General features: G+C 41.6%; 1 protein-coding gene across 3 annotated transcripts in view; it reads left to right on the top strand.

The window, feature by feature from the left end:
- The first annotated feature begins 546 nt into the window (after nucleotides 1-546).
- ppp3cca (protein phosphatase 3, catalytic subunit, gamma isozyme, a) overlaps nucleotides 547-23,571 on the top strand; it is a 95,710-nt gene continuing 72,685 nt past the window's right edge. For all 3 annotated transcript variants that reach the window (XM_088336899.1, XM_088336898.1, XM_088336897.1), the window contains exon 1: nucleotides 547-1,179. In XM_088336899.1, the coding sequence (XP_088193025.1) occupies nucleotides 1,119-1,179 (61 nt within the window). In that variant the 5' untranslated portion in view covers nucleotides 547-1,118. The remainder of the gene's footprint in view (nucleotides 1,180-23,571) is intronic.

Genomic DNA, 23,571 nt, shown 5'->3' with positions numbered 1-23,571 from the left:
GAAGGGGGATTACCTCATGTGCAGTCCCTTTTCAAGGATTCTTCTTTTTCCTCATGTTGAAGTTTTTGAGTTTTTCCTTGCCCTCATGTAGGTTTTAGATCAGGGCATGGTGTCATAATAGTCTGTGGTTTGCAATTATCTGTGGTCTGCTGCCGATTAAGGGCGTCACAAATATACATGACTTGATTTTAAGAAAGAAATCACCCCAAATTTCATCTAAAAGCTCAGTTTTCTTATTATTTCGAAGGGAAACACATTCTATCAATCTGTGTGTGCATCAATAATTATTTTTCACAAAATGTCCATTTTTATTTTCGCAGTGTCCCCTGCCCATTGTCCGAAGATAGCTGGCATGGGCTCCAGCACCCCCGCGACCCTGCTGAGGATAGTCGGTGCAGATGATGGAAAAAAAAAATCACAAAACGTCTCATTGTTATTCGAGTTAGTGTTCCTCCGGAATCCTTAGTGTTCGTGAACGCACCCTGAAACCCACGTGTCACGTTTCCATAGTCACGTCACTTTGGCTCCACCATGTTGTAGGAAATCCACCGCTGCTCCACACTGTCAGATTACACTTTAATCTGTGGAGGAGGATACACTCTCAAAAAGCAGCTCGCTATTTTCGGAACCTTCTTGGGTGTTCTACCTAAAACGTAGACATTTTCCTCGAGGGGACGGTTTTCTTACAGAAGATGCAGCGTTTTGCTTTTTTCCTTTTCGCCTACTTACCAATATATGACCATGTTAGCTGGCTAACTAGCGGGAAATAGAGTAATCCAATCGGATTATTTTCTAGCGGCGCCTATCGCTCTTGGGTGATATCCAGGTATTTTCCCTTCCATTTCTTTTTTTTTTTGAGCGCCTTTGAAAAGGTGTTCCCCCTTTTTCGTTGATGTCCCTGCAAATATTTATGACATCGTAATTCCCCTCCATCACTAATGTTTCCGCAAGTAGGCTAGCACCGCACAAAGAGCTGGTGTCCCTTTCGTTTTTTCCCCCTTTTTACTGTTTGAAAAAAAAAAATCGTCATTTTAAATCGAAAGTCAACACTGATGTTAGTGTCAAGCTAGCCCGGAGGAGAACTGAAGATTTTACTGCGAAATTCAAGGCAAGCCAAGATGTCAGGGAAGGATAAAGATAAAGCGGAGAAACAGTCTACGACGGAGCGTCTCGTTAAAGGTGAGTGACTGTCTTCCTTTTCGATTCTTACTCTTGTCCTTTCTTTTATTTTCTACTGGTTTTTGCTTTACAACCACCATTTTTAAAGGCCCTGTCTGCAGAGTAATGCATACCTGTCAACCTCAACCACTTGCTCCTTTATCTAGCAACCCATTCATCCGTTATCTCTACCGCTTATCCTCAGTAGGGTCGCGGGAGTGCTGGAGCCCACAAGTGAGAGCAATTACAGCGTTCCACCACACGAGGCAGGGCAAGTCAGTGACATCAAACTTGAGCTCCAAGTGAAATCGAGAGAGGGACAGAGAAAGATTTTAAGAGAAAAAGATGGAGAAGAATGGACAGAGGAATAGACACAGAGATAGACAAAGACGGGGTGGGACAGAACAAACAGAGAGACACAAAGAGAGGGATGAAGATGTTGAGAGAGTGAGACAGTCAGAGAAAGACTATCCATCCATCCATTATCTGCACGGCTTATCCTCAGTAGGGTCGCGGGGTGCTGGAGCCCATCCCAGCTATCTTCGGGCAGTGGGCAGGGGACACCCTCAACTGGTCGCAGGACACAAAGGGACAGACAACTCACTCGCTGATCTACACCTAGGGACAATTCAGAGTGGCCAATTAACCTGACGTGCATGTTTTTGGGGAGGAAACCGGTGCCCGGAGGAAACCCACGCAAGCACGGGGAGAACATGCAAACTCCACACAGGAGGTTCGATCTCATGACCTCAGAACTGGTGTCCAGCCAATCGCAGGGCACACAGGGACAGACAACTCACTCGCTGATTCACACCTAGGGACAATTCAGAGTGGCCACTTAACCTGACATGCATGTTTTTGGGGAGGAAACCCACGCACGCACGGGGAGAACATGCAAACTCGACACAGGAGGTTCGATCTCATGACCTCAGAACTGTGCCGCACACGCGCTAACCACTGCACCACTGTGCTGCCCTATCTAGCGATCCTATAATAACAAGGCAGCACCCATTTACTCGTAGCAAGACAGACTATGTAAAATAAAACAACACAGGAATTGTACGGGTGCTTGAAATCCTTGAAAAAGCTTGAATTTTACAAAAGTAAAGGATTTTTGGGTGAAGTGTTTGTAAATGCTTGAAATTGTTGCTGTGTTTCTCAACAAGTCTGCCTAAAGTATTGTCGAAACTGCTCTCTGGTGGTTGTGCTTTCCCGTTGCATTTCTTCTTCCCTCGTGATCAACTGCAGCTAATATTAGTTGGTGTGGTATTGACCTATGAAGCGTCATCGCCCCCTATGGGTCGCGCCAAGGAAGACAGGTGCATTCTTTACCTAAACGAGGCATTATGAAATGTGTATTAGTGCAAGGATTATGATTTATTATGGGGCATGGATTAAATTAAGGTAGCGTTAATATGAAAATTCCTTACAAACCACATGTCTTATTATACAGTGGCTTGCGAAACTATTTGCCCCCCTGGAATTTGCCACATTTAAGACTTCAAACATAAAGATATAAAACTTTAATTTCTTGTGAATCAACAATAAGTGGGAACCAATCATGAAGTGGAACACACTTTATTGGATATTTGAAACTTTTTTTAACAAATAAAAAACGAAAAAGTGGGTGTGCAAAATGATCCAGCCCCTTTACTTTCAGTGCAGCAAACTCTGTCCAGACGTTCAGTGAGGATCTCTGAATGATTCACTGTTGATCTAAATGACTAACGATGATAAATGGAATCCACCTGCGTTTAATCAATTCTCTGTATAAATGCACCTGCACTGGGATAGTCTCAGAGGTCTGTTTAAAGCGCAGAGAGCATCATGGAGAACGAGGAACACACCAGGCAGGTCTGAGATACTGTTGTGGAGAAGTTTAAAGCTGGATTTGGATACAAAACGATTTCCCAAGCTTTAAACACCCCAAGGAGCACTGTGCAAGCAATAATATTGAAAAGGAAGGAGTATCAGACCACTGCAAATCTACCAAGATGGGGCCGTCCCCCTAAACTTTCAGCTCATACAAGGAGAAAACTGATCTGAGATGCAGCCAAGAGGCCCATTATCACTCTGGATGAACTGCAGAGGTCTACAGCTCAGGTGGGAGAATCTGTCCATAGGACAACAATCTGTCGTATACTGCACAAATCTGGCATTTATGGAAGAGTAGAAAAGCCATTTCTTAAAGATATCCATAAAAAGTGTTGTTTAAAGTTTGCCACAAGCCACCCGGGGGACACACCAAACATGTGGAAGAAGGTGCTCTGGTCAGATGAGACCGAAATCGAACTTTTCGGCAACAATGAAAGACGTGTTTGGCGTAAATGCGGCACAGCTCATCACCCTCAACACACCATCCCCAAAGTCAAACATGGGGGTGACAGCATCATGGTTTGGGCTTGCTTCTTTTCAACAGAGACAGGGAAGATGGTTAAAATGGATTGTAAGCTGGATGGGGCAAAATACAGGACCATTCTGGAAGAAATCCTAATGGAGTCCGCAAAAGAACTGAGACTGGGACGAAGATTTGTCTTCCAACAAGACAATAATCCAAGACATAACGCAAAAGCTACAGTGGAATGGTTCACCAAAAAACATATCAAGGTGTTAGAATGGCCAAGTCAAAGACCTAAATCCAAGTGAGAATCTGTGGAAAGAACTGAAAACTGCTGTTCACAAACGCTTTCCCTCCAATCCCACTGAGCTCAAGCTGTTTTGTAAGGAGGAATGGGCCAAAATATCAGTTTCTCGATGTGCAAAACTGATAGAGGCATACCCTGAGCAGCAAAAGGTGGCGCTACAAAGTATTAACTCAATGGGGCTGAATCATTTTGCTCACCCACTTTTTCTTTTTTTTAATCCGTAAAAAAAGTTTAAAATATCCAATAAAGTGTGTTCCACTCAATGATTGGGTCCCACGTATTGTTGATTCTTCACAAGAAATTACAATTTTATATCTTTAATGTTTGAAATCTGAAATGTGGCAAAAGGTCACAAAGTTCAAGGGGGCCGAATACTTCCGCAAGCCACTGCATATCCTTCAAAGTGTATTCTGTAAAATGATAGTATGAAACTTCTTCTGCAGTTATTTTGTTTATGTATTTGACATTTCAGCATCAATCAAAGGAGAGTCCCAGTCCTATATCGGTGCTCACTGTCCTTGACATTTAGGAGAGATGAATATGTAATACTTCAGGGTATGCTCACTTACGGGAATACCCGAGGTCTGATCGGGTTGCCAAAAGAACTTGACAAGATGGATCCTTTCACCCAGAGTCATCTCTGCTTCGATGAACACGCAGTACACCATTTGTTGTGTCTACCGAAGGCTGAGGTAACCCCCAGGAGAGAGTTCCCCACCCAACTTAGGGCCAGCCGTACTACTACCGTATTTCCCGCAATATAAGGCGCACGTAATTTGAATCGTTTTTGGTGATATATTTTTCACACCGAAGGCGCACCGGACTATAAAGCACAGGAAATTGAGACTACATAGTTTATTTTTGTAGTGCCAGTCGATGTCAGGACCAGAACGGAAACGGGACCCACTTGCGTTACGTTTCTCACAAGTTTTATCGAAGGAAAGAGAAAGGGCTGCGCCCACGATCCGGTATTCGCTGTACGCGAGAAGCAAGTCGCTCTTGTATTCGGTTGGTGCTCCGAACCCGGAGGTGGATCTTCCGTGGCGAGCGATGGCGGTGTCAGGGACTGAAAAAACAGGTCGGTAGCCGGGACTGGGAGAGCTAGGCGTGGTCGGGGTCGGAAGCGAGTCGGAAGCCAGAATAGGAGAGAAGACGTAGTCGGGGACAAAAAACAGGTCGTAGCCGGAGACAGACTGGGAGATGAGGAACGGACAGGTGGAAAAACGGGTGCAAAAACGGGACAGGCGGGAGTCAGGGTCAAAATGCTTGCCTTGTAACAACAGAGGTTTGCTGACGGACTGACAACCAGAGAGCAGGCGTGGTCAGGATCAAGACGGGTCGAAGCCGGGGGCAAAAAACAGGACAGGTGAAAGTCGGAGTCGTGCTACTATGTGTATTCGGAAGTTAGAGTGAAGTCTCTTTGCCAGAAACACTGATTTGCATAGTGCATTTTGTTCTGCATTCTGATTGGTGAAAGTCTCTTCACTTCTTTACCTGTTTGTCAATAACGTTGCGGTAGAATATATATATATATATATATATATATATATATATATATATATATATATATATACGTAAAAGAGCTTGTATATTATTTTATTAAAATACTTTGTTTTCTCCATTCCTTAACATTTTTTGGTGTAGCAATGGAGAGACTGTTAAACCTATCAGAATGCACTATGCAAATCAGTGTTTCTGGCACTCTGAGTAAAAAATAGTGTGATAATGAGACTCTAATGCCTTATAATAATAATAATAATAATTTCCTTGTATTATCATTCTGTGTAACAATGTACACAGAACGAAATGTCGATTGCACCTGACCCGTTGTAGCGAGCCGATGCAGCCGCAGCCAACAGAGGGCGCCGCCGACCACTTTTTAAGTCTTAGGAATGACTCGGCCGGGGCGCGAACCACCGACCTCCTAGTCTCAAAGCGGGCGCCTTACCATCTAGGCTACTGAGCTGGTATTATACGTTACTTGTACCATTGGTGATCTGGTGGTAAAGTCTCGGGTTTGATTCCCATTGTATGCAATGTTTTGCGATTTCTGTCAGCGATGGACATGAATCCATCAATCAAACTTTCTTTTACGTCGGGCGTACAACTTACAAAACGTCTCCGCCCGGGTGGCCGACATCCTTTTCAAGGGAAAAAAAAAAAGGAAAAAAACCCCCCGAAAGATTTTTCTTTCAAATCAAACGTTTGCTTTATTCCGATTTCAAAATCTTCGTTCGGTTTTTAAATTTTGGTTCGTTTGGCAATTTGCATACTCGGCAGCCAATCAGAAGCCGGCATCGAATAACTTCCTGCTTCCGGATTTTCCCGAGCGTTATAAGGTCTTGCATTAGCATATCGTTTTCCAAAGTAGACGCACGGAGAACACAAGAAAAATGGAGAAGTGATTGGGAATTAAGCCAAAACCTCAGCCCCAGAAGAAAGATTCAAAAGAAGCTAATAAAATTGATGACGCTACAAAACGTAAACGTACATTAAAAGCATCGTGGAAAGAAGAGTTCACGTGGCTTGTAGCAGACGACGCAACGCAAACATTGCATGAATGAAGATGAGTAAATAAAGGTACATACAGATGGAAAACAGCGATGTCATATACATGCAATACATGTTATAAGTAGATTTATGATAAACTTAATTTTAAAATGTTGTTCTGTCATATGTTCTGATTATCAATCCTTAAAACTTTGCAACAATGGTCTTTTGCGAGGAGTCGTCTTATTGTGTTTCAAGTTGTGAAAAATAGGGAAGGCAACTTTATGGCTGGGCAGGCAACCTTTCAGAGTTGTCTGCTCTGGTCGGTGTTCTGGTTTGCCCGCGTCCCTTGACAGGACTGTTGCGTGTCCAATCCATCTTTGTAGGGCGAACTGTCAACAACGACCACCAAAATCAAATATATTCCATTATTTACTGATTTGTAGAAATATTTGAGCATTTATTTTATAATTTCTTCCATCGATCAGTATTGGAAAGATTTCAAGCATTAATAAACCTTTCAGTGTTCTCGTTTGCCCGCATCTCTGCGTCCTAGACGCATCATTTTTGCTGGGGACGCATCGTGTCAAATCAACGTGCGTCCCCGGGACGCAACTTTTTTGACACCAAATTGTCATTATTACCCGATTACTTTTTTTTTTTTAACAAAGATTTACCGCACTCCAAACTTTTCGTCAGGCAGTTCTGCCATTGTTGTTTTGGTCTCGCGCCATTGTTGTTTTGGTCTCGCGTGGTTGTCGAGTGAAAGAGAAGAATGCCTCCGTAAAAACAGTTGGTATTCAATGCAAATCAAAAAAAATGGTAATTTCTTCAGTGTCGGTAATAAGTCGAAACATAATACAGAAAGTGGTAACAACGGCAATAATTCCGGCACGAAAATAACGGCAGAGACATTCTTCAGAATACCGCGAAGGCAAGGAAAACACGTGTTTTGAAGCGAACAATTCCACAAAAGATCAACAAAAGAATACTCCTAGCAAGAAAAGGACTTTTCTGCCAAAATGGACTCAATTATATTCCTGGTTACGCTATGAGAAGGATGATAATGGAGGCTACATGTTCTGTGATGCGCGCACCCAGCGTGACAAAAAAACTGGATTTTACGAACTTTCAGAAAAGCACATTGGATCGGCACAACGACAATGAAAACCACAAATCAGCTATGGAAATTCCGTTGCTGCAATTGGACCTTGAGAAGGCATTACAACTTTGGCGGGACCGCAAACCACGAAGAATATACGAACTGAAAACTTTGAAGTGATTAAAACTGCATGAATATATAGACTAATACTTCAACAATATTATTTTGTATAATGTACAATATTTTTGTGAACTGAAGAACCTGAAGTGATAACTGCTTTGTATTACCAATTAAGTGTGATGATTAAAACTGAATGAATATATAGATTTATAGATTTATATTATATATTTGTCACCGATTTACAATTTCAACCTCGATAACACTAAATTTTTGGGACCCATAGATTTTTGAGCATGCAAGTCCCCGGGACCCATCACTTTTCACAGGTCAAATGAACACTGTCTGGTGTCCGCTAACTTGAGTTTCAGACACTGCTATAACTACCGTATTTTCCGCACTATAGGGCGCACCGGGTTATAGGGCGCACCCCCAAAAAATAGTTTTTGGTCCTATATCTTCCATAGATAAGGCGCACCGGATTATAAGGCGCTACAATGGGAACGTGGACAAAACAGTCAGATGATTCAGTCCAACTGATTACCCCCTTAACATTCCCAAAGCTTGCAAAGAAGCGAATACGTGTCGTAGACACGTGCGGATGCGGTGTCCGTACGATGTCACTCAAATGCATCGTTTCAAATATCATTCGGAAGGTTAAAGTCTCGGGATTCAAGAAATGCCAACCATTCCTTAGTTTCTATTTTCTTTTTCGCTCGCAACTTTACTGTGCATATGACAATAAACACTTAGAATTGAGTTGAATTCACTCAACACATCACAGCTACATCAAGATCGTTCTAAAACAAGATACCGGGAAAATATAAAGCTGCATAGCTCACCTAAGGTCTCACGTTCAATAATGATACGCAATCATGGTCTTCTTACAACTGTGAGTGTAGTAAATCCAGGAGAGTAAAATGTTTACAAATACAGACTAATGAAACATGGTTCTTTATGGCGTAGTTTAGCAAGCTTGCTATTCAGTCATCTTTTTCGGCCATTTGCAGGGTTTGTTTTGGCCCTCTAGCCAATCCGAGGCTCCGAATAACTTCAGCCAATAGCGATCGATTTAACGGATGATTGACACATCTTTTTTGGCCAATTGCAGGGTTTGTTTTGGCCCTCTAGCCAATCCGAGGCTCCGAATAACTTCAGCCAATAGCGATCAATTGAAATGATGATTGACACATTTTTTTCGGCCAATTGCAGGGTTTGTTTCGGCCCTCTAGCCTATCCGAGGCTCCGAATAACTTTAGCCAATAGCGATCGATTCAAATGATTGTTGACACATTGGTTAGCCAATGAAACGGCGGTATATAAATCCCAGCATACACCGCGGACTACTCCACGTTCGGGGGAAAATCGAGTCGGCGGCTGTTGCGTAAGTTGCGAGACCTTGCGATTTAATATTGATCCATATATAAGGCGCACTGTATTATAAGGCGCATGGTCAGCTTTTGAAAAAAAATAAGACTTTTAGGTGCGCCTTATAGTGCGGAAAATACAGTATATGCATTATCAATCTTGTCCCCCATATTCAGCAGTATAAGCCTCAGTTTCAAATTTCTAGCCAAATTGGAGTTTTGTGATGCACCCTATAGTCCGGAAAGTACGGTACTTCGACCACGGGCAGCCCACATCCCTGTCTGTCTGCAAGGGCATTCTCAGAGTGTCCTGCCAGGGGACTGGAATGCTGAAGTGTGAGCCAGTAGAGAGTGAGCGAGTTAATTGTGGAAAGAATCTCCCCAGTGATCTTCCCAACATGGCCAGCCGCGTGCTGGTCAGGGGGGAACAGGAACCTGAGAAGGAAATAGGGGGACATTACGCGCCAACCGTTTCTGATTGAGGGAAAGCCCCGAAACAATATGTCTAATTAAAATGGGATCTCCGTTAACTCCAGGATTGCGTAATCAGGTTTACGTTTCGAAAGTAGCTGCTTTGTTTTGCTGGTGACTGCAATATAGTCAGGTTTGCGTTTCCTGATCTAGGGATTCTAGATAACAAATATGTTACAGCTATGCAAATAATAGGACACACCAGTAGGAATAAATCCACTTAGCACATAAATGATTGATAGATAGATACCGTAAATTCCAGACTACAGAGCTCACCTGATTATAAGCCGCACCCACCACATTTTAAGAAGAAAACCGATTTTGTACATACACAAGCCGCACCTGTATATAAGCCGCATGCGCCCACATTTAAACATGTAACACAAACACAAAATTAACCCAAACCCGACTTCAAGTCCCGCGATTGAAACTAAATGTCCTTCATTAAGGTCCACAGTCCAAAAATCACAGCCGTCGAAATGAATGGAAAATGATACCGGTACTTAAGGTTTGATGCAGACCTGCAGAGTCCGGGTCCCGTTGAAAGTAATCCAAGGAAAAAAGTGTATATTTCCAAAGGTAAGGGTGGGAAAAATATATCAGATGAACATATTTACTCACGCAACTCCTTTTTCTTTAACCAACTTTTTACCCCCTCTTCTTCCCTTGTCTGTCCCTCACCTTTAGCGGTCCCCAATTAAACTCGGCACCCCGCGTTTGTTCCGCCCCTCATTTTTCGGTCACCCGTGCAAATCAGAATAAGTGTCTTAAATAAATACATTACAAAAATATACAGTTGCAAATACATATTATACATGGGTTACACATATTTACAAAGAAAGACGGTACACCGAGAGTTTTCAAAGCTTTAATAATAATAATATAGCTTTGACAGGGCAGTTAATGGTAGCAACACTCGATAAATTGGACTATAGGGTGCATCACAAAACTCCAATTTGGCTGAATAAGCCGCAGGGTTGAAAGTTAGGGAAAAAAGTAGCGGCTTATAGTCCGGAATTTACTGTACTTTATTCATCATACCTGTCGCGCTCCAGGACTCCATGCCCTTACAAACTGACTTATTTTCCCTTACAAAATACAAAATAATCTTACACCATATTTTTTTTTCAAACGTGTTTTTTTATGTAGTTTAACATGTTATATTGTACATGTGTTTCGTTATATCATATATATGGTTAATTAACATTTTGTTGTGAGATACTGAGTTCCTCGACATGAATGAGATTATGAAAAATAGTTCTAAAATTAAGTAGCTTGGACGTTCACTGTAGAAGGAAAAAATACAGGCAAATATAATTAAGTATAATTTTCTTATTCAAATGATGAATTCATTTTCTGCATTAAATTATTGTTGGTAATATACTGATTAAAGGGATAATCACAAACCTGTCTTTTTTTCATTTTCTCCTTTTATACTTCCTTTTTTTCTTAACTTCTTTATACAACATAATCATTCGTAATATAATGCATCAAAGCAAGTGAGCCGTTTGAGAGCCGGCTCTCTTGAATGAGTTGAGCCGAAAGAGCCGGTTCGCTAAAAAGAGACGGACTTCCTTTCACTACACAACTACCACGGAATGATGCATGATGGGAAATCCCCAGGCGGCAGACGCATGCGCACAGTAGCATCAAACCGCCTGCTTCATTTGCAATGAAAAAAACCATACCGAGATAGAGGCTACCGCGGAGAACTCATTTGACTTGATTGATTTGCCGTTTTGTGATAGTCGGTGTATAGCGGATGGTACCCATAATTGACAAATTTGCGTTTTTCCCTACAGATTTTCTTGTACGTTGTACACGTCTTAAAATGCATAATAAATGTACTTTGTACGGCAAAAACATACAGGTTGACAGGTATGATTCATCTACATAGGGAAATTCACTCTTCCGGCGGTATCCTTGTGTTGAAAATAAATAATAAAATAAAAGATAGAGAATACAAAAGTACCCAATGTAACGTGTTGATATAGAGTATTTAAATAATGCTACGGAAAAAACACACTATAATAAAAATAGGGTAATATGCAAATGGGGGGGTGGGGTTTAATGTGGGCTTTTACTCCCCCGGGTGGGGTTAAAGAGCCTCATGGCATGATGAAGAAAATTATCTCCTCAAGGCATATTATTATTATGTTAGCATTAAGGCATATTCAATTTTTATTTTGTGATTATTATTATTGTGTTTGTGTAAAATCTTAACAAGGAAAACCCATTCACAAAGAATGGACACTGTGTAATATTTAACCATAAGGTGTCACTCTATTGTGTAGTGCAACCCAAAACGAGTGCTACAAAGCACAAGGAACAATGCAAACTATGGGCACTCAAAGGGACCAAACTAGATTACATGTCAAATTTTTTCTCACAAATGGGGAAAATCATAAAGCCGAAAAAGGGAAAGCTTTGCTGCAAGTAGAAAACTTGATCCCAAATGATCCAGTCAACAGCCTCATTACATATTTTCCTTTGAAATATTATAACATGAATAAAGTATCTATCTATCTAGGCATCTAGACATCTAGACATCTATCTAGACATCTATCTGCCTATCTATCTAGACATCTATTTAGACATCTATCTATCTAGACATCTATCTATCTAGACATCTATCTAGACATCTAGACATCTATCTAGACATCTAGACATCTATCTAGACATCTATCTATCTAGACATCTATCTATCTAGACATCTATCTATCTAGACATCTATCTATCTAGACATCTAGACATCTATCTAGACATCTAGACATCTATCTATCTAGACATCTAGACATCTATCTATCTAGACTCTATCTATCCATCTCTATCTAGACATCTATCTATCTAGACATCTATTTATCTATACATCTATCCATCTATCCAACTAGACATCTATCTATCTAGACATCTATCTATCTAGACATCTAGACATCTATCTAGACATCTAGACATCTATCTATCTAGACATCTAGACATCTATCTATCTAGACTCTATCTATCCATCTCTATCTAGACATCTATCTAGCTAGACATCTAGACATCTATCTATCTAGCTAGACATCTAGATATCTAGACATCTATCTATCTATTTAGACATCTAGACATCTATCTGTCTAGACATCTATCTATCTAGACATCTACCTAGACATCTAGACATCTATCTAGACATCTAGACATCTATTTAGACATCTATCTAGACATCTAATTATCTATCTATCTATCTAGACATCTATCTAGACATCTATCTAGACTTCTATCTATCTATCTAGACATCTATCTAGACATCTATACATCTATCTATCTAGCTTGACATCTAGACATCTATCTATCTATTTAGACATCTAGACATCTATCTAGACATCTATCTAGACATATATTTAGACATCTATCTAGACATCTAGACATCTAATTATCTATCTATCTAGACATCTATCTAGACATCTAGACATCTATCTAGACATCTATACATCTATCTATCTAGCTTGACATCTAGACATCTATCTATTTAGACATCTAGACATCTATCTAGACATCTATCTAGACATATATTTAGACATCTATCTAGACATCTAGACATCTAATTATCTATCTATCTAGACATCTATCTAGACATCTAGACATCTATCTAGACATCTATACATCTATCTATCTAGCTTGACATCTAGACATCTATCTATTTAGACATCTAGACATCTATCTAGACATCTATCTAGACATATATTTAGACATCTATCTAGACATCTAGACATCTAATTATCTATCTATCTAGACATCTATCTAGACATCTAGACATCTATCTATCTAGCTTGACATCTAGACATTTATATTCATCCATTCATCCATCCCCTTTTCAGCGTCCCGATTTTCCTCATCAGTGACACTGGGGCAATTGCCCATTGTTGTCTGTAATATAACCACTTAGGCTTAAATCTTGAAGTCCTAAACTACCTTATAGCTTTTTCAGGTACTTTTCCGCTATTGTAAATAAAATAGATAAATCAAGTAAATAAAATCAAAGCGTGCAAAATAGGATTTTGCACGATACCACCACCCCGACTGTTGACGATGACGAATAATCCTAAGGATCGACTAATTACCATGCAGGGATAATTCATTCAGTGATAATTAGAGCAAACTGAAGTGGGTTTTATAATTCAACCATCCAGGAAGCGCTCCATTCATCTCGACCCGGCCGCATCTTCCTAATTCAATTTTGCGGATCGTAGCGATTCGGAAACAATGGTCAACATAATCGAGGCTGTGGCCGAACACTATGCACAGTGGTCAGGATGCGAATAGTAGCGCTTTTGTTTTTCTACTCGTTTGTTGTCCTGCCAGACAGTGAGTGTGGGTGTTGCTGCACTTCAGCAAGAGCCAAATGCGCGTCTGTCGGTTTTGAGAGTTCATCAAGCATTAATGCTAATGAAGTCGGCAGTTTGTCTAATAAGACACTCGGCTCAGGGCGGCGTGACGTATTTATTTTTAACAAAACATTTTTTGTTGCGAAAACTTACCGTAAATTCCAGACTATAGAGCGCACCTGATTATAAGCCGCACCCAGCACATTTTAAGAGGATAACCGCTTTCTTACATACACAAGCCGCACCTGTATATAAGCCGCATGCGCCCACATTTAAACGTGTAACGCAAACACAAAATAAACCCAAACACGATTGAAGTCCCGCGATTGAAACTAAATGTCCTTCATTAAAGTCCACAGTCCAAAAATCACAGCCGGCAAAATGAACGGAAAATGATACCGGTACTTAAGGTTTGATGCAGACCTGCAGAGTCCGGGTCCCGTTGAAAGTAATCCAAGGAAAAAGTGTATATTTCCAAAGGTAAGGGTGGGAAAAATATATCAGATGAACACATTTACTCACGCAACTCCTTTTTCTTTAACCAACTTTGTACCTCCTCTTCTTTCCTTGTCTGTCCCTCACCTTTAGCGGTCCCCACTTAAACTCGGCACCCCGCGTTTGTTCCGCCCCTCATTTTTCGTTCACCCGTGCAAAACATATCAGAATAAGTGTCTAAAATAAATACAAATAAATACATTACAAAAATATACAGTTGCAAATACACATTACACATGAGTTACACATATTTACAAAGAAAGACGGTACACCGAGAAAGTTTTCAAAGCTTTAATAAAAATAATATAGCTTTGACAGGGCAGTTAATGGTAGCAACACTCGAGCGCCGCTAGCGGCCGTTAGAAAAATGACATAAATTGGCCGCATCAATGAATAAGCCGCAGGGTTGAAAGTTAGGGAAAAAAGTAGCGGCTTATAGTCCGGAATTTACGGTACTTGTTACCCTGTTGAGAGCGCAAACATTTGTGGTGATTTGGCCGCACTCTGTTTGAATGAAGTGCTGCTGTTCAATGACAAGCACAGCTACTTCTCTATCTGTGTTTGAACAGGTTGCTCTGTTTATATTCTGTGACAGACTTTGCGTTTATCTATGTTGTATTCTGTTTATTATCGTGTCCTAAAGTGTTTGTTTATTCCACTTTCTCAAATGCTCGTCAATCTGGGACAATTTCAGAACTAATGCTCACTCCCCACAAAATATATGTCATTGTGACTATTTCAAAAACGTCATCAATTTCTTTTAGCACTATTTTTATCGTAAACATTTAATACATGCATGGAGATTGGTCATTTTCGAATAATACGTTATTCTAAAAATATTATCGATGTCATGATTACCGATGTTGGCGCCAACTGCCGCGGGTTCTGATTGGCTCCCTGTCGGTATTTGAACCGAGTCCTGTCAATCCCCTGTTGTCAGTCCGTCTGCGAACCTCTGTTTTTCAAGGCGAGCCTTCTTTGACCCCTGAATCCCGCCTGTCCAGTTTTTGCTCCCGTTTGTCTCCGGCTGCGACCCGTTGCGATGCCGACCATGTCTGCTCTCCCGTCCCGGCTTACGACCCATTTTTGTTCCCTACCACGTCTACTCTCCCGTTCTGGCTTACGATTCGTTTCTGTCCTTGACCTCGTCTTGCTCTCCCAGTCCCGGCTAGCTACCGGCCAGTCTTTCCGTCCTTAAAACCGCCATCGCTCGCTACGGAAGATCCACTTCCGTGTTCGGATCACAGTCTGAGTGCGAGAGCGACTTGCTTCTCGCGTCCAGCGAACACCGGATCGTGGGCACAGCCCTTCCTCTATCTTTCAATAAAACTTGTGGTAAAGGTTACGCAAGCAGGTCCTGTTTCCGTTCTGGTCCTGACAAACATCCTTTATATGTTATGAAATGCAAATTATTTTACTAAAAAAAATTGCAAATGAGGGTCTTCACTGTATGATTTACCTCTGATTTTGTGATGTAAAATTCCATTAAGAATCAATTTATGATTCAAAATTATTTGATTCAAGATGTACAGTTACGCAGGACTCACCATGATCTACTTCAGTCTAACTTGTAACGCTGTCATGATTACCGATATGCTTCACCTTTGCCCGCTCCTTTGGCGCCAACTGCCTCGGACTCTGATTGGCTCCCTGTCACTATTTAAACCCACGTCTTTCTGTCACCTGTTGTCAGTCCGTCTGCGAACCTCAGTTTACACTAGGCAAGCTTTTTTTTTTTTACCCTGACTCCAACCTGTTTTTTGCTCTTGTCTGTTCCCCGGCTTGGACCCGTTTTTGATCCTGACCACGTCTACTCTCCCGTCCCGGCTTTCCACCTCTTATTGTCCCCGACCGCGTTTACTCTCCTTTCCTGGCCTACGACTCGCTTCCGACCCGACCACGTTTTTGTTCTCCTGTCCCGGCTGCTGACCTGTTTTTTCTGTTCCCGACACCGCCATCGCTCGCCACGGAAGATCCACTTCCGCGTTCAGAGCGACCTGTTTCCCGCGTCCAGCAATTACAGGATCGTGGGGCAACCCTTTCCTTTCTTCCAATAAAACTGAGAGAAACGTAACGCAAGTGGGTCCTGTCTCCATTCTGGTCCTGGTAAACACAAAAAGACGTATAATGTTTTATTCTAATAGCATTATTTTACTGCAAAAATGGATGCCAAACTGTGCAATCTAACTTCCAGGCTTAATTATAACATCATGAGTAAAATCGCCCCAAAATGTTTGTGTCTGAAGTCAAATCAATACAGCAAAACAACTTACTCACTTAACAACTTCCAATTTTCGTTTAAGAAAATAAATCGGCCGCGTTTTGCCGCAGTTCGGACCACATTTCCATCTAGGGGCAGGGGTGTCAAACTCATTTTAACACGGGGGCCACACGATAGAACAAACATTCTGTCGGGGGCCGGGATGGTAGATTAAAAAGAAAGAAAAAGAGAGATAAAGAAATAAGAGAAAGAGGGAGGGAAAAGGAGAGACGGCGGGACAAAGAAAGAAAAAGAGAGAGAGGGAGAGAGCGTGAGAAACAAATGATAAAAAGTCGTGAGAGAGGGGGAAAAGAAAGGGAGAGGAAGAAAGAAATCCAAAGAGAAATAGAAGGACTGAAGGAGAGAAAAGAGAAAAGAAAGCACCAAGGGTAGGAAGACAAAAGAGAGAAAAGGAAAAAATGAAGTTAGAGCAAAATAAGTTAAAAATACTCAGAGAGAGAAAGAGACAGAGCAACAAAGGAAGAGAAAAAAAGAGTCACAGAGTGAAAGAGACAGAGACAGAGAGTGGGAGAAAAGGGGTGGAAGAGCGAGACAGGGAGAGACAGAGAGAGAGAGAGAGAGACAGAGAGAGAGAAATAAATACAAGAAGAGTCTTTGTGAGAGGCACGTGGCTTTGGCAACACCAAGTTGACATATTTCAACCTGCAGCTTGTTTTTCTCTTGCGCTTCTCTGAGTGTTGTCTCGCGGGCCGGATTCAATCCCTTAGCGGGCCTGATCTGGCCCGCGGGCCGCCTGTTTTACACCTGTGATCTAGGGTCTGTTTTGTAAAGTGCTGTCAGGCAGTGTGTATGTTTTTATCATTTTTGGAAGTAAATGCCTCTCATTCAACATTATTTATAGCCAATTTAAACGATAGAGTCTAGCTTATGCTATGACATAAGTTCCAATAAACTACTTGTCAATTAACTTTTCATCAGCATAGCAATAGAAAATATGAATTAAAGGTTCATAAATGTTGATTTAAAGAGTAATTTAGAAGCTGGAATGAAGTTAAAGCAACACAACAAAGCATATCTGCGTGTGTCAGGAACCAGAACTGGATCAGGACCCAAACGCGTGACTTGTCTCACACAAGCCTTTTATTTGATGGGAAATGGGGAGTCGTGCATGTTAGGCAGCGGTTTGGCGTAGAAAGACAGACCGATGAGCTCAATACCAATTGTCCGACCAGATATCGGACAGATGGGGTCGATACCGGACAGGACGGGACAGACAGGATTGATATTGAAACAGGATATCAAAATGAAACGGGACAAACTAGATGGGAACGAAAACTGGAGAGAATAATGAACAGGACAAAAATAGGCGTGAACTAAACTGGAAACTGATATTAGACACGACAAAATAAACGGGAACAATACCGGACAGGAAATACCACAGGAAACAGGACAGAGACAGAACCCACATCTTGCGGGGCAGAGGTTCGTTGATGGACTGACAAAGAAAGAATGAGAGCTTAAATAGACGGAAAGCCAGTCTGTCAATGAGCCACAGCTGGTGCCACACGGGCGGGGCCAATTGGGCAACATAGCAACCGTGACAGCGTGTGCATGTATGTGTACTTGTATTAGTTATCTTTCACTTTTAAAATTGGTGTTTAAACATCTCAAACAAGCAATATTCTCCCATAAAGTATATCTGAATGTGTGGTGACTCAAGGAGTAAAATTTTCTTTGGAAAACCTTGTTTGCCTCTTTTCACAGATTCGTTATTGCTGTAAAGTATTTATTTATGTAGGTATTCATTCATAAGGGTTTCGTTTTTCATGTCATGGTTGTAGATGGTTGTGGAATTCTCTTCCCCCTGAGATTCGATCTGCAACTGTCATGATTACTGATGTGAAGTCATGTTCTGATTGGCTCCCTGTCCCTAATCGAACCCAGTCCTGTCCGTCCACTGTGCTTAGTCCGTCTGCGAACCTCAGTGTATACTAGCCAAGCCTTTTTCGACCGTGACTCCCACTTGTCCTGTTTTTGCTACCGTCTGTCTCCGGATACAACCTGTTTTGATCCTGACCACGTCTGCTCTCCCGTCCCGGCTTACGACCTCTTTTTGTCCCTGACTACGTCTACTCTCCCGTTCGTGCTTACGACACGTTTCCGACCCCGAATACGCCTTGCTCTCCCAGTCCCGGCTACGACCCGTTTTTTTTATTCCGACCACTTCTGCTGTCCCGGCTTACGACCCGTTTTTGATCCCGACCACGTTTCTGCTCTCCTGTCCCGGCTATCGACCAGTTTTTTTCCGTGCCTGACACCGTCATCGCTCGCTACAGAAGATCCACTTCCGTGTTCGGATCAGAAACCGAGTACGAGAGCGACTTGCTTCCCGCGTCCAGCGAACACCGGATCGTGGGCGCAGCCATTCCTCTTACCTTCAACAAAACTTGTAACACAATTGGGTCCTGTTTCCATTCTGGTCCTGACGGTAACCTAAGTAGAAATGTTTAAATCTAAGCTTAAAACGCACTTCTATTCTATAGCATATGAATAACCTATATTTTATGTAGACAATGTCTGTGTATTATTTGCCCTCATGCCCTTTGAGACTCTTTGTAATTAAGGGCGTCACAAATAATCATGACTTGACTTGCCTTGACGTTTTTGAGTTTTCCCTTGCCCGCGTGTAGGTTTTAGATCAGGGGATGGTGTCATAATAGTCTGTGGTTTTCAATAATCTTTGGTCTGTGCAGCCCTTTGAGACTCCTTGTGATTAAGGGCGTCACAAATAATCATAGCTTGACTTGACTTGAGGTTTTTGAGTTTTCCCTTGCCCTCATGTAGGTTTTAGATCATGGTATGGTGTATCAATAGTCTGTGGTTTGCAATAATCTGTGGTCTGTGCAGCCCTTTGAGACTCCTTGTGATAAAGGGCGTCACAAATAATCATGACTTGACTTGAGGTTTTTGAGTTTTCCCTTGCCCTCATGTAGGTTTTAGATCAGGGGATGGTGCAATAATAGTCTGTGGTTAGCAATAATCTGTGGTCTGTGCAGCCCTTTGAGACTCTTTGTGATTAAGGGCGTCACAAATAATCATGACTTGACTTGACAATTGGATATATATGAAGTTACGACCAACAAACAAGACGGTGTAAAATGGCGCACGCTAGCAGATTGTATTACTCGGTACATTGCGACTGAAATGCTGATGTCATGTTACCAGAATTTAAGCTGTGTAACTTTTTTTTTACAGTTCGCTACAAACTTCCTTTTTTACTGTGTACCAGTCTTTGTTTTCGAAGCCTTAGAACTTGAAGCAAAGATAAGAGAGATTTCTCTGTTCTGCTATCAGCTTCGTTCACTTTGAATGTGTTGAAATCTTAAAACTAGAAGCGAAGCAAAGGGAAATGTATCTACTCTGCTGTTGTCTACACATTAAGTGTGTGTGTTGAAATCAGTATTTTTACCTCATATGTGCACCTCATGTTCGCACCATTTTCCAAAACATTATTACTGAGAAAATGAGTCAAAGGCCATGTCCCGGACGTTGTTAGGACAGACAGAGACACAAAAGCCTGCGGTAAGCGGAGAAGAGGTGGACTCACTATCTACGTGAACACGAGGTGGTGTAACCCTGGGCACAAAGATTTCCATCTGCTGCAGGGACGTCGAACTTTTGGCCTAGCGTGTGACGTCGTCCACTCCGCTGTTGCTAAATTACAACACAGCCCTCCTAGGCCATCCGTGTCCCAAAACCAGTTTCTGTAGCCGGGGATCGGCCCACCAAGGACCCCTCCTTTGGCTGGTACCCAGCTCTCTACGCACCTGAGTCCTTTGGCCCCTCCCACAGGTGGTAAGCCCATGGGAAAGAAGGACCCACGTCGTCCTTCGGGCTGTGCCGGGCCGGACCCCATGAGCAAAGGCTCAGCCACCAGGCGTCTGATAAGGATGCCTCCTGGACGTCTCCCTCAGGAGGTGTTCCAGGCATGTCCCACCGGCAGGAGGCCCCGGGGAAGACCCAGGACACGCTGGAAAGATTATGTCTCTAAGCTGGCCTGGGAACGCCTCAGGATCCTGCCGGATGAGCTGGAAAACGTGGCTGGGGATAGGGAGGTCTGGGCTTCCCTGTTGAGGGTGTTGCCCCCGCGTCCTGACCCCGGATAAGCGGAAGATAATGGATAGATAGATGGATGAGTCAAAGGCCTTATGACCAATGTTCACTCTAAGCTGCGCTTGCGCAATCGTACACTACCCGCACATTCTCAGCGCACAAGAAAATCTTGCCAGCGCACAAAAATCAGGGCTCGAAATTGCTAATTAAGAAGTGACTTAAGTCAAAGTTACAGTGCATGAAGGTAAAAATACACGGGTTCCCCCGACGTTGTGTCCTAAATGCAGTATTTTGAAGTAGAGTCGAAGTAGAACGAAGTTGAGAAAAGTCAGTAGAGTTTGTCGAGAACCGGCTTCTTCGGCTCGGCTCACTAAAGAGAACCGGCTCTTTTGGGTCCCAAGCGACTCTTCAAGTTGTTTTTGCTTCTTTAATCCCTACAGGACCAAATATTATGTAAAATTGTGCAAAAAAACGACTTAAAGGAAGGGGGGGGGAAATTTGGTTTAAGATCAAGTAATTGTGTCATTGTAATCCTGTGCAGTCCTTTGAGACATTTTTGTGATTAAGGGCTATATGAATAAATTTGACTTGACTTGACTTGGGGAAATAGAACAAAAACAAAAAAATACCAAAATGAAAAAGTAGTGAAAAGCTGAGAAAAGATAAACAAAAGGAAGAGAAAAAAGAAGGAAAAAATCAGAAAAAAGGAAAAGAAAGAAACAAAGTAAAAAAAGTAAATAGAGAAAAAAAGAAAAAAGTAACAGCTCGGAAAAAATAAACACAATGAGATTTTTTTTAAAGGAATTAAAAAACAGGGAAAAAGAAGAAAAAGTTTGTGTTGCATTCAAATAATTTCCAATGATACCAAGTCAATCTTGTTGCCAACATTGTACTTCCACTAAAAAATGTGATTAAATACAGTTCTGTATCATGCAACCGACTCAATAAGCCCCCAGAAATGTTAGTATTAAGCGACAAAAGATACCAGGAAAAAAAAGAAATGGAAATCTTGTGAAAGAATTGTAAAAACAAATGACGTTTGTAGGCCATACCACCTTTGCAATAGTACATTTATCAATTCATTCAAAAGTGAAAAATCATTTTGCATTGCCGCAAACTCCGCAAAATGTAACTTGATGTCAAGTTTTGGACATGTTTGATAATGACTCAGTTGCCACACATGGGATTGCCGTTGCTCATTGTTGTTTCAAGCGTTGCTCACCGACTTTGTGTGAACGCTCAGACCTGTGGAAAATTACAGGGAGCATTGCTTATGACCTGTTACCTCACCTGAGCATTATTTCTCAAAGGTTTTTATCTAAACAGTTTGAAATTCCACACTGTTGCATTTATCAATTGTGATTATTTGTGTGACAATTACTCGTCTCCAGAAATTCTTAATCATGACTCACAATATGACTCGTTTATAAATAACTCCTCTACGAGGGGTTTTCCTCACCTAATTTCTTTTACCGTATTTTCCGCACTATAAGGCGCACATAAAATCAGTTTTTTTTTTTTAAAGCTGACTATGCGCCTTATAATCCGGTGCGCCTTCTATATGGATCAATATTGAATTGCAAGGTCTCGCAACTAAGAGAAGCAGCCACCGACTCCATTTTTCGCGTAGAAGAAGAAGTGCGCCGTGCATACTGGGAAATATTAAACAACGATTCTCTTTTATTTGTGCGTTTGTATAAAGACCCTGAAATGGCTCCTATTAAGAGACACGCTTACAACGCAGAGTTTAAACTCAAGGCGATCAGTCACGCAGTAGAACACGGAAATAGAGCAGCAGCGAGAGAGTTTAACATTAATGAATCGATGGTGCGGAAGTGGAAGAAGCATGAGGATGAGCTGTTTACGTTTTACATTTTACAGTTATTATGTTATTGCTTTATTGTTATTGTTTTGCACTTGTTATTGTTTCTGCACATTAAGAGTGTCACTATATTGCGATTGCACTAACGTTTAATTTACCATAACAGTATCAGACGTTTTTTTTGCATGTTGACTAAATGAAGGAAAAGTAAAATGTTATGCCTTGCTGTTGTTCAAAGATGTTAAAGATGGGTCACGAAAATGCTTTACCTCAGAGAAAATAATAAAACGGCTGTTTATTCATTTTGGGAGTGAATGGAGTTGTGGAAAGCTTGTTTGTTATCTATTACTAAAGTTTGACTGACCTATCTGACTGTTTTGTTGACATTCCCTTTAGCGCGGCACCATCTAATGGTTGCGTAACGTAACTACATCCTCTATTGTAGCCAAGTCAAGTCACATTTATTTATATAGCCCTTAATCACAAAAATGTCTCGAAGGACTGCACAGGATTACACTTACAAAATTGCATAATTACCTTATCTTAAACCAGCATACACTTTTAGCGCCTTATAATGCGGTGCGCCTTATGTATGGAAAAAGTTTTAAAATATATCACTCATTAAAGGTGCGCCTTATAACACGGTGCGCCTTATAGTGCGGAAAATACGCTATTTAAAATTCTCGATCTTTCAAAATCTGGATCCTTCCAGCAGCTGTCCCGAGTGTATCAGGGCTTTTGGGTAAACAGACCCTGAATCTGGAAGCCGCGGCTAATAGAGGCTTTACCTAATCTGTTCTTAAAGCTTGCACCACCTCAGCTTACGGCTCACTTCACGGCTGGGCCTCGTAGGCTGAGGAACACTTACTGGTTATTTATACCTCACCCGCCAATGCATCTCTCCTTGTTTATGTATGCATGCATCTGTGATAATGTGTGTTAGGGTGTGTATGTATGCATACAGTGATGTGAAAAAGTCTTAACCCCCTTCCTGATGTTTGTGTTTTTTGCATATTAATCACTCGCATAGGTTTCAGATTACCAAACCAATTTTGATGTCACACAGAGACAACCCAAGTGAATACAAAATGCAGTTTTTGTCAGGAAGCGGACCGAGAAAGCAGGAAGTCGGAACTTATTTGCGTAGCCGATCTTTCACTTTAATTGAGAAATAAAAGTTGTCCAGTGAGTTGGACGAAAACCAAG

Source organism: Urocampus carinirostris, chromosome 5, assembly GCF_059441175.1.
Source record: "Urocampus carinirostris isolate Australia breed hairy pipefish chromosome 5, RoL_Ucar_1.0, whole genome shotgun sequence".
NCBI lineage: Eukaryota > Metazoa > Chordata > Actinopteri > Syngnathiformes > Syngnathidae > Urocampus > Urocampus carinirostris.
The sequence above is the reverse complement of the archived record's forward strand: the minus strand, read 5'-3'. Positions and strand labels throughout refer to the sequence as shown.